The sequence below is a fragment of the Ammodytes marinus genome (assembly GCF_949987685.1).
Source record: "Ammodytes marinus genome assembly, chromosome: 9".
In the NCBI taxonomy this organism is placed as follows: domain Eukaryota; kingdom Metazoa; phylum Chordata; class Actinopteri; order Uranoscopiformes; family Ammodytidae; genus Ammodytes; species Ammodytes marinus.
The window spans coordinates 19,925,379-19,938,210 of record NC_137213.1 but is presented as its reverse complement, the minus strand read 5'-3'; the positions used below and the strand labels follow the sequence as shown (position 1 = coordinate 19,938,210).

Here is a 12,832-nt window from a genome sequence, read left to right as displayed (position 1 = left end):
AAGAGTTGGTTGAACACTCAAGGAGTGTAATCCTCTTGCAGGCTGACTGCAGACTCTCAGTTGTTTCCAGACCGAAACGCTGCCTTGAGCCGCCGGCCTGCCAATGCAGCAGATGCCTGGGGGAATCACTGATCTGACTCTGTTGTTCAGTTGAAGGGTGTCATGGGTCCACAACATCTCTCTTTCCCTCTCTCTCTCTCTCTCTATCGCTCTCTTTCTTTCTCTCTCTCTCTTTTCTCAAACCCTCTTCCTCCCCCATTCCTCACCTCCCTTTCTCCTAAAATGGGACACTGGGAGGTGGTTATAATCGGGATTACTCGGCACAAACCACCCTCAGATGCACAGATTTGCACGCACACACCCATAAACAAAGAAATCCATGTGCATGCATTCACATGCACGCAAACACACACACACGCACACGCACGCACGCACACACACACACACACACACACACACACACACACACACACACACACACACACACACACACACACACACCAACAGCTGCAGTGATGAGAGTCCCTCGCCCACCAGAGGTTTTCAAACATGCATAACTGCAGATATTCATATCTCCTGAAGGCGGAACAGCACAACTGCAGTGTCCATAGAAAAGAGCAGTTTTGGACTGATTTGGAGAGGGTGAGGTGGGTGGAGGGGTGCAGCAGGCGGCTTGTAAAAATGCAAAGGGGAGGGTGAAGAGAAAGGGAGTCTGGATAGACAGCGCGGGTCAGGCAGAATAGATGGCAGAGAAAATGAAAGCATGAATAAAACAAGAGAGAAGAAATTAGAAACGGACATCGCTGGGGGCCACAGAAGGGGCTGGTGGAGTCAAACCCAGCAAGATAAAGTCAGGAGGAGAGGAGAAAGGAGGGAGGAGGAGGGGTAGGCAATGGGAGGGGAAGGGTGCTGTGTGATAATGATACTGAATGCACAAAAAGGACCTGACCATAACCTCTCACATCTCCATCCATTAGGCAGCCTATGGAGCAGTAGCCCATATCCTGTGGCCGACCACAAGACCCCTACACAGTACAACAGTGCTATTAGTGTCAGTCAGCCACTATACAAACTGTTGAGATGAAAATCCTTTTCAGAGGAAGGGTTTTGTAAGTCCTCCTTCCTCCTTCCAGTGGTTAGGAGATCTTTTCTCCTTGTTTTAAAAAGACTGAACCATAGACTATTAATTGTTAAAAGTAAAAGTAGGTTTATTGCAGGCAGAATTTACACTTTGTAGAAACCTGATAAGAAATTTAGCAGTTTGAAATCGATTTAATTTGATATTCTGGATCAATTTCGTAAGAAGTTTGTGGAAATGGCACATTGTAATTGCAAAACTTTGGAATCCTGGGGTTAACGATATGACCAAAATCTGGAATGGTATGTATCATTTTATTGTGACACGGACATTTTTCTGGAAAATCAATTGAGAAATTGTTCATGGATAAAATAACCAGAAAGTGAGGGGATGCTTTTTGGGCAATCCAGTAATTGAATTGCTTTGATTGATCTAAAAAAATCATATGAAAATATTGCCAAACAAACTGCTGATTTCATCCGATTTGCAACATTGCCCACAATTACCCGAACGCACCAAGAGATATTACAGGGACATCTAACACCATATGGCAACACCTTGTCAGTTGATTGTATATTGCTTAACCTGAATATATCATATCACCCTCCGTACACGGTGGCAAACCCATCTGTGCGTCCCTATCCTGTGTTGAAAAATTAAGCTATTATGGCTGCTAACAGTCTGAATCTGGTTGGTGCTTTGGGTCGAATATTGTTTCATTCATCATCATCAACCTGTATTCTATTTACTGCACAAGGCACATCAGCAAGCACATTAGGACCAATCAAAGACATTTGATTCTGTTGTCACAAAGAGGGACGAGGGAACAACACGGAACACAGAACTCACTAAGAGAAAAGTTTGCACAAACAGGCACACACACACACACACACACACACACACACACACACACACACACACACACACACACACACACACACTGCGAGGCTCGCCCTAGAGGTGTAGTTTATGTGGTAATGTGCTTTAGATTGGGGCTGTGTGTGCAGTGATGACGGGCCGGGGTAACAGATGGACAAGAGTCTATTCCCTGGGCTACCAGCCTTCTGTTTGCCGCACAGCCCTGCCAAGACAATCCTCATCCATCTCATGCACTTCCACAGCCCCTCTCCACCGCTCCTCCGACATCCCATTTCATCGCTATCGTTTTACGTCCTCCTTTTGTGTTACTCAACTTATCCCCCCACCACCTCACCCTCCATCTTATAATACTCCTCACCTCTCCTCGACCCCTTTTCCCCCTCTTCCCCTTTTCTTCCTCAATTTTCCCGGGCCAAAACTAAGGCCTAATCCCCTGAACAGCCCGAGCAGCCCTCAATTTCTTGGTCCGTTCCTGCTGTGCTTGGCGAATTGGCCAGCGCTCACATCCCAGGCTTTAGTTCATAGCATGTTGGAGCACCCCATCGGATGTTTCCCCCCCTGAAGGAGACACAGTGTACATTAGATAAAGACCCTCACTCCACGCCAGGAAGCGCAGTGATTACGGTGCCAAAGTTCCCTTTAGCTATAGCACGCAAGCTTGCCCTAGCTCCCTGTGGCCAGATCACGCTCTGTCGCACTCAAGAGGGACTATAAAAAGAACAGTTGGCTGCAGCGGAGGCAGGGCGTGGCATGGCTCTATTGTCACAACCCCCGAAGACAGCCAAGGGAAACGATGGTACAAATCAGGTGTGTGCACGTAACAAGATGTGTGTGTGTGTGTGTGTATGGATTCTTCTCACCTCTGATAATGGCCAGCTTTGCAGTGACAGAATCCTCTCCTTCACTGTTGCGTGCCACACACTCGTAGATGTTCTCATCCCGCGGCGCGCGGAGCGGTTGGATCCTCAGCACAGCACCTGCACCTTCATCAAACTCTACAGTCTGGACAGCGGAACACACAGACATAGAGATTACTATTAGAACAGCATGCGGTGACTTAACATCTCCTTTTTTACGGTAATGATGTGATGATAATTATAGTTTAATACTTGTATCGATCTCCTAATGGAAGTTCCTTTTATTTACTTTCCCGCCCTTCCTCGGGGTCAGGCTCAGCTACAGCGTTCCTGGAGCTGGAAGGGATTCAGTTTCTTCTTGCACAAAGATACTTCAACTAACATGGCAGGGTGAATGTGGGTTTTCTGGTTGAAATGCACTATCTCAGACCAGTAGGTCGTATTACGGCGTCAATATACAATCAGGCCTCTAATGTAATTGAGCTGCAGGAATGATCAACTCTGTGTGGGATAGCTAAGGCCCTGGAAAAAGCCCAGAATAGTAACATGTGCATTTAATAGTGAATAAAGTAGAAGAACATAACAAGAAAGTATGTGTTTGGCTTCATTGTTGTATTCACCAGTTAAGTGTGTTTTTAATGGCTAATTTTGATTCTTTCAATAAATCTTGCAATTATATGCTTGAAAAGTGCAGCAACGTTTTGCTGTTGTCAAATTCATATTTTAAAGAATGATTCATTGCAGAAATATGATTATTAGCACTTACCCAGGGGGCAAAGTGATTTTATGGACATGGAGCGTTGTAAAAGGTTGTTCACCAAAAATGACATCTAGGACCTTCCATGATCACAACCTGGGTGGACAACCTTGTCAACAAGCTGCTGGAAAGCTACAGTGGGCCGACATAGCAAATCAGAACCACTGTTTAAGTGAATGGGGGTGAATGGGGATGGGCTAATGGGGAATTTTTTAAACTTATAGATATCATTATGAGACTTTGCCAGTTGATTACTGACATTAAAACAAAAACTTTTTGTATTACAGTATTTTCCAAAATGTTTAAATAAATATGAAAAATCATCAATATCTTACTAATGATGCGAAAATTTGTAAAAAATTAATTTTGGGTTATTGATCAAATTTGAACTGTGATTAGGAAAGGCTTCAGGCAGTTGGACACTTGTTTTGTTTTCAAAATTTAAAAATAAATTGACTTGGTTTTTGTCCAACATCTAGATTTTGGGGCTTTGCAGATATGCAAATGTACGCGTCATTAGTAAGATATTGATGATTTTTCATATCTATTCAAACCTTTTGGAAAATACTGTAATACAAAAAGTTGTTGTTTTAATGTCAGTAATCAACTTGCAAAGTTTCATAATGATATATATACGTTTAAAAAATTCCCTATCAGCCCACCCCCCATTCGCTTAAACAGTGGTTCTGATTTGCTCTATGTCGGCCCGCTGTAGCTTTCCAGCAGCTTGTTGACAAGGTTGTCCACCCAGGTTGGGATCCTGGAAGGTCCTGGATATCATTTCTGGTGAAAAACCTTTTACAACGCTCCATGTCTGTTTTAAAAAAAAAAGGGGTTTTGCCTAGGTAACTGTTGAAAACAAATATCTGAGTCAATTAGCTTAGCCTACCTCATGATGACAACAAGACATGAAATCCCTGCGCCTAGCCAAGAAATACTTACACGACTATAACCCCCAACCATAAAACCCCAGATTGTCTTGTTTACAATTACATTTTTGTACAGATTCAACAAATGATATAAAATTTGTTTTTGAGCTTTAGAGATGCTGGTAGGTGGATTCTATTGTTATCTTATCCAAAACAAAGCTATCTGTTTCTCCCTGCTACTAGACTTTGTTCTAAGCTAGGCATATACATTTGAGGATCTAGCTTCTCATATTAAGCTTTTTTCTTCTCATTTAACTCTACGCAAGATAGAAAATGTATTTTACATAAAAATATAACCAGTTTATATTTAACGCATTTAATAAAGAATATCCATCTAGAAAATTGACGTATTAGAGTAACCTAGACACGGTAATTACTGTGTTTTATACATTCATATATTAATACATGTAATATACTGGATGTATTGCTTTAATATTTCCCATGCTGCACTAGTAGAGTAAACTATTGTGAACTGTGACAACCACCTCGATACGCTGGGAGTTGACCTTCTTGCCCTTCTTGTTCCAGTAGACAACAGGCTTGGGATTACCGCTGGCCTGGCACACAAACGACGCCACGCCCCCCGACACTCCGATCTGGTCCGTGGGAATCTTGGTGAACTTTGGGGGAGCTGAGAGACCGATAGAAGGAAGAGGGGAAGGGGAGTTAAAGAAGAAAAAGAGGGGGAAAAAAAGAAAAAGAAAAAAAATGAATGACCTTACGCCCTTACACCTCACCAAGGACATCAAACTGAGTCCACAACCAGCAACAACTGCCTGCTGACAGTGACCACACCCCATTTGACTGTCAGGGACTGGTCAGGCTGACTTGTGCATGTTGTGCTTACTTCCTGGGTATCATCTAGAGGACATGCTGAAGGACTTCCTGTGGGTCATAAATAAAAGATGGGGTTGGGCTTCAGACGAACATCTCTCTCTCTCCCTCCCTCTCTCTTTCTCTCTCTCCCTCTCTCTCTCTCCCTCTCTGTTTCCTCCAGGGCAGGCTACCCTTGCTCTGAACAGACTGTCATGTCATGGCACATGAGTATTTCACCGGTAGGAGAAGTGTTGGCTGCAAATTCACAGCATATAATTGGTTTAAATGTATTTATACTAGAAGTGTCACATTGTGCCTGCGTTCTCTATCACACTTATAGGTGGATTGGCACCCGCAGAATTCTGATGGTCTTCTTCATGAGTCAAATGAACATACCAACACTTGTTGTGTGTTCATTTCCTGCTTTGCCTCAGAGGGGAGAATTTGTGTGCAGAACAAATTCGGGCTGTTATGATGCATCTGATGTGGGAAGCACAAGTGCAGCAGTTGCCCTCAGTGAGAAAATAGCAATTTTCTAAGACCTGTATTGAGCCAACAGTGCAGAGCCTATATTTTTCACAGTGGCTGAGTCAGATCAATCAAATAACTCGGTGCACCCACCCCTCGCTATCTGTCTGTGGCCTGTTGCCATGGTGCCCAGCTTAACTCCTCCTCAGCTACAGAATCGCTGCCATCCATCAGGGTTAAGTCGGGATGACCCTTTCCATAGCAACCTGCATCCCTCCTCCCACTCCCCCCTCTGCATGGGTGGGTGAGGTCCTGCTGTGTTGATTCACTTCTGCTCTGAAGACAGAACAGAAAGCCAAATAACAGCAACAGCAAAAAAAACGCCTATCAAATACTCGCTTGCAGATCCGAAAAGCCTGTTTTCATGTCTTTCCAATCCTGCTCACTTCACTGGCTAACAGCCGCACGGACCACTTTACAGTTTCACTACAGTGCCTTGGCAGCAGCTGAAATAACGCCGTGTCAAAAGACCTCTCCTGTGCCTGCTGAACACTGCGCTGTGTGCCTCTAAAAAGAGCCACTCTGAATGTCACAAATAAAGTGGTTTCATTTTATGCTTGCCATAATCCTCAACAGGAAGACGGGAAAAAGCTGGCTCAGTAGCCTATAGTCAATCAGGTCAAATTTATGCCCACCATTTTGGGATTCAAGAGCGAGACATTTCCCGCCTCTCGAGAAGGGGCACACAGTGGTATTTAGCGAATGGCCCTTCTACCCTGGCAACAATTTGAGCAGTGAAGAATCAAAAAGTCCAGGAAAAAATGTCATGGCTGACAACTGTCTTCATCCCCGGCTATGGGATTATGAATGCATTTGGTGTGCTTCTTAGGGCTTCTACTACATGGGGTTTCGCTGGCTTTATGTTGAATCCAAAACTGTGTTCTCTTAAATGTGCTTCAACACCAATCCTCGCGCAAAGTCGACCCCACTGGCAATGTTACTACTTAAGCCTCTTCTGAAAGCCAGTGAAAAGCCCCGTGAGGCACCGGAAGGATTTGTGCTGAACAGAGACTTGTTATGATTGGATAGTTGTAGAGAAAACCTGCCGTGAAAAACATGGGGACTAATGAGGAGCATGTGTCTGGTTAATATCAGCTTTCATTCAGTTGCAATGGACCGGGCAGGTCTACCACTGATCTGCCACTTGCCCGTTTTTTTAACGAGACACCTTTGTAAACTGTCATCTTCCGACTGTCTACCGCTGTGCTCAGATATGACTAGCATCAGCAGGTGTGGTGTAAAAGTGTCGTAAGCATGCCGTGAACAAATAAGTATTGCTTCCGGTCACACCATCACCAGGAGTATGAGTTTAAGAAATACGATTTCTTCCATTTTGGAAAGGTTCTTTGGGGGAGTAGTGTAAAAATATTGGGTTAGGGTTAACTAGTTCCCTAAAGTAACATTACTTATGGCAAAGGGATTAAATGCAACCAGCTGTGGTCTGACAAGCCTTTAAGCTGCTTTTTAATAATGCATCTTTTCCTGTTTGTGTATCTTTGCTGTCCAATCTGTTTGCATTCGCACTAAGTAACGCAAATTTCAATGTAAGCATTAATACTAATAAAGTAATTTAACTTAACTTAGATTAATAGATAGATAGATAAAATGGTAAATGGAATCGACTTATGTAGCGAGATAGATAGATAGATAGATAGATAGATAGATAGATAGATAGATAGATAGATAGATAGATAGATAGATAGATAGATAGATAGATAGATAGATAGATAGATAGATAGATAGATAGATAGATAGATAGATAGATAGATAGATAGATGGATGGATGGATGGATGGATGGATGGATGGATGGATGGATGGATGGATGGATGGATGGATGGATGGATGGATGGATGGATGGATGGATGGATGGATGGATGGATGGATGGATGGATGGATGGATGGATGGATGGATGGATGGATGGATGGATGGATGGATGGATGGATGGATGGATGGATGGATGGATGGATGGATGGATGGATGGATGGATGGATAGATAGATAGATAGATAGATAGATAGATAGATAGATAGATAGATAGATAGATAGATAGATAGATAGATAGATAGATAGATAGATAGATAGATAGATAGATAGATAGATAGATAGATAGATAGATAGATAGATAGATAGATAGCATACCTAGTGGTCCACACACGCTGCTCATTGGGCTGGTTAGCAGGATGAATAAGGACAGCAGCAGCCTGAGGGGAGAGGGGCTAAGGCAGAGCCCCAGGATAGGCCTCCTGGACCGGGCTACAACTCCACCTGTGCTGGGCAGAGGCATGGCTCCACCGTGGGTTGGTCGGGTGATGACGGAGATACGAGTAGGGCTCCACTCAACAAGGGTAGGCACTCTGCAGACACAAAAAAAACAAAAAAAAAACAAAAAAAAACATGAAGGTCAGTTGACAGTGGATGAGAGGCATATTTCCTCCACTTTAGATTCAGCGTTGTGCTTTTGGAGCGGCGGCGTAAATGTCAGCGCACCGCGAGGGGCATAGGAAAAACATACAATTACGCATACAGATGTGGAAAACCCATCCTTTGGGAAGAAAGTAATTAAAAGACCAAATTCCCGGTAATGCAAGATTAGGGTCTTTTGATTGAGTCGGGGTATTTCTGATTTGGGATTAACAGCTCAAGCAAGGGGCCAGCAGCACCGACTGAACCAACAGCAGAACAATAGAGACCGAGTTCGACAACTAAGACAATAAACAGACCGAAATTGTTTTTACAGCAAGCTTCTTCCATATTAATAAGTATCCTTTTCTAGCGAGCTGTGAAATGAGCTGCGATAATAAAAATGTTGTACAGTACCCCCCCCCCCCCCCCCCCCCCCCGAGACGTCCGTAGCCTTACTGTTCAGGTGGTGGTGGCGGCACATAAAAGTGTTAATGCACTTATACATCAAGAGTGATCCATAGTAATTGAAAACGCTTAAACAAAGAGGATAGAGGGTTCAGGGGGAAGGCAGAGTTCAATAACCGCAAATGTTTCAGAAACTGCTGCCCTCATAAATGTGCCCCCTTGTTTGTGTTTTACCAGCCCTTCTGTGTTTTGCACTCTCTTTCCCTCACATGAACACACACGCACAGTCGCACACATCTGGACCTCCGCACATAATTCAGCCTTGTCTGCTTACAGAGAATCTTGACAAGTCGTGCAGAAGAAGCTCCCTGTCTGGGAGTCAATTACTCCACAGTCCAATCGACCCCCACCCCTCTGCCCGTCGTGTCAGTAACGCAGGTGGGGAGGCCAAATGAGAAAGGAGCCTTTGTTAACCTGTCATATATCACACACACATACACGTCAACCTTCAAGTACTATAGTACAGGGTAACCTATATGTTCTGGAGTAGACATGATGTGTATTCACAGATGACAGGCCTCGCTTTCGCCCCGACAACCCCCGATAACACGGGCAGAAATGGAGAAGCAAGGAATTAGGCCGACCCTTACACAGCCTTTTACTAAATGGAAAGAGGCATTTCTGGTGAGTTACATATTCAAAGTCTCCTCCGACCACTTATTGGGCTAATGACCCGCTCAAACCCATTACCGTCTGCCAGTTCCTACACTAAAAATAGCTCATCTCGAAAATCACGGCTGTCTATCTGATACGGTCTCGTTTTCTTTCATTTTTTTGCTTGCACTGCTTTGCCCTCGCCTTATCTCGCGCCCGCGTAATAGACGTCGACTAGAAAAGCTTTCAGCGTCCCCCTTTTCAATTGAACAATGTGATAAGAGAAATCAGATCAGGGCTCATTCGAGCACCATTGGCAGCATGTTAAGTAAATTCTCCTCTTACAGAAACTCAATTTGCCTGCCGTTAATCTAACTAGGAATAGTGCTCAGCGTGGACTCGGGCGACGCAGGCCACTTGAAACATCTGGTAGCCTACTCCTGGTGTGTAGCAGAGTCTGCCTCTTCTGTCCTGTAAACTGGTGGATTTGCCGGGGGCCTTAATGTCTCTCTATGACCCCGGTCTAACCCCATCTATCATTCACAGTTTATCCATCCCTCCCTGTTGTCTTTCACCTGCTGACTTTTCTCAGAAATCTCCTCTTCCCACATCTATTTTCATCCCTTTCCCTCTCGTCTCCTCGCTTCCCTCGTTAAAGCTATAGTGCGTGACTTCTGTTGCACCATGAGGAATTCTGAGTAGTGACAACAACTTTGTCGCATACATGAGGCAAGCCTTCGGTGATCTCGAATGGATTTTTATACCTTCTGCTATAGCCTACATTTTTTTTTTTTTGTAGAATACCGGCACAACAACTTCAACATTTCGTGGGCGCTTCTTGTGAATTTTCGATGCACCTGGGCCCCTGTTCTTCGGGGGTGGGTGACATCAGTTTATAAACACTGCCGCACTGAGAAACACAGAGAGAGTTTTGTGGAGCTGATAGGCCAGAACAACTTTTTGTCAACTTGTTTGCCGATGGCTTGAATGTAACCGGCATTCATAAAAATGTTACGCACTATAGCTTTAACCTCGCCTCACTAGCTGGATTCTCCTATGCAGCAAACCGCATCTCTCTTCTCCATCTCCATTTCATCCCATACATACTCTAACCCCCCCCCCCCCTCTTCCTTCCTTCTATCCAAATCCTCTTCCTCTCGTCCCCAGCTGCACTGCACCGGCTGCTCCAGCTGTTGTTGGTCCATTGACACAGTTCAAACAAAAGGGGCTTAGAGCATCCCACAGCTGTGAACGGCGAGGATGCGAGTCAAAACAGATACACAGACACAGCGAGCAGCAAGAGCCGGCAGGTCCTGGCATGCCTCTGCTGGTGCTCGCAGGGTTATTGAACGCATTTCAAAAAACAGCAACTATGCCCTCCTCCCTCCCTGGCCTGGACACATGGACGGATATAGAGGGGATGGCCGTCGTGCACTTTGCTCGTCGAGGGAAAGGCAGCATTTAAAAAAAGACGTGAGCATGAATATCCCCTGTGATTAAGGCCTGTATAACTACAGTCTCTCTACAGCAGCCCACTTACTGGTATGAAAACCTGAGCTCCTCTGATCATCTGGCTCAGCATCCAGAGAGGAGACGGCAGGGGGTCGCTCTTATTACCTTTGCAGCGCGACAGCACAGATGGTCAACCCAGTCAGAGAGATTGATGGGGATACATGGGCGTTTTTTTTCTTTTCGTTTTTTTTCATGGCGGGGAAAGCAAAGCAGATAATGAAAACACAGCCCAGGTGGTGAAATGTACACCGGTTGTTTGTGTTCCATCACATCAGGCTGATGAAATAACGTTGTTAAGGTGGCATCCAACCTGCCACCCCCCACCCTCGTCTCCGCTGGGAACCTTGGAAGATGACATGCTTTGTTTTCCCCCTCACCTCACCTCGCACCAATACTCATCAGCCCCACCCCTTACCCACCATGCCTTTCTCCACAAGTGGGTAGAGATGGTCTCACGAGGCCTGTCTCCATGACAACAAAGGATCAGATCTGTTTGCTGCGGCACAGCGCGTTAGCTACACCTGAGAAGAAGCTTGTGTTCCCTCTCATTTCTTTTTGGCTTTAATTTGGATTCAAGCGCTTGAGATGCTGCATGTGTGTTGTGATGCTTGGGGGGAGGGTTTTCTTTTTTTATTAATATTTTAGGGGTAACAAAAGTCAAGAGCTGTGCAATGCACCAAAAAGCTCTATATGGTTGAATAATAAGATGACATCCACTGTCATTTGTCGCCATTGACATTTTCACAAATGGTTCGAAACTTGAAGCGCTCCCTTATACAGTATTTGTTTAGCATAGCATAACCTTGCTTGAATTATGCATGGCTTTGTGTGCCGGCTTGGAGAGGGAAAAGTTTGGCTCAGCGTATTAGCAAATTACAAGGGAGGGCTGGGACTTACATTACCTCACATTTCCTATGACCCCGTACCCACATGACCCCTGTAGGCACATGACACTCGCATGGATCTACACAGAAAACACACACAAGCAAACAAACAAATATGCACACATAAACATGACAGATAGAGCATCATGGGGGAGATTGGCACTCAGTCTCTCACACTTCTCTTTTCTCTCTCTCTTAAACACAGAGCCCGCAGACACACAGACACGCATGGAGACACACAGAGAAACGCACGCGCACGCGCGCACACACACACACACACACACACACACACACACACACACACACACACGTTTAGGATCAGAGGCGAGGGATGAAGCAAGGCTTACTGCAGGCGTGAGTTGCACCGCCCTGGTTACATTTTTAGCAGTGGAAATAATAAACTATCCTCCTCTCTAACAAGAAAACACACCTGTCACTCAAATACTGGATTATTTCCCCCAGAATATCAATGAATCTAGAGACTTGGGTGCCTCAACTAAAATCTAAACGCCTATATTGAGCAGGTATGGTTGCCCAATTCTACACACATCCAAAAAGTGGTATCATGGGAAAGATTGACAAATGGTAACAACATTCCCAAACAAGCTACAATTTTTTGACTGGTCTGAAGTTATAAACAACGTCGCTGCTTTCAGTACACATTTCTGAGAGCAAATCTGAGTCATGGAAACGCAATCCCACACCAAACCTGTAGGTGTAGAAGGAAAGCCTGCACTGGATATGTAATTATTTATCATCTGTTGTTTTATTCAGGATCAGGCAGTCCACTGCTGAAACAAATACTCATTTGTTAATAAGTCCATCAGTAAAAGTAGTAGAAGACATTGATTTGAATCCTTTTATTATTTATTTTTTTCTTGTTGAATTTTTTGACATCACGTCTCTTTAAATGTATAGGGTGTGTTTGTGGGGGGTCTGAACTGTGGTAAATTGTGATCTGCATTCAGCCCGAACATACATGGATGGATCGACCTACATGATGTCTAATAGGATCAAGTATCACGTCACTTTATTGTCAATTCTTAAAATATGCAGGTATACATAAGGATCGAAATGGCGTTTGTCTCTGACCCACGGTGCAATAGGAACAATAATAATAATAAAAGAA

General features: G+C 44.4%; 1 protein-coding gene across 1 annotated transcript in view; it reads right to left on the bottom strand.

The window, feature by feature from the left end:
* Window positions 1–8,129, bottom strand: part of ptprsb (protein tyrosine phosphatase receptor type Sb) — a gene marked incomplete at both ends in the record, with an annotated part of 47,901 nt that extends 39,772 nt beyond the window's left edge. The window contains 3 exons of the mRNA XM_080034722.1: window positions 2,818–2,959; window positions 4,983–5,131; window positions 7,985–8,129. Coding sequence (XP_079890848.1) covers window positions 2,818–2,959; window positions 4,983–5,131; window positions 7,985–8,129 — 436 coding nt within the window. The remainder of the gene's footprint in view (window positions 1–2,817; window positions 2,960–4,982; window positions 5,132–7,984) is intronic.
* Between the last annotated feature and the right edge of the window lie 4,703 nt (window positions 8,130–12,832).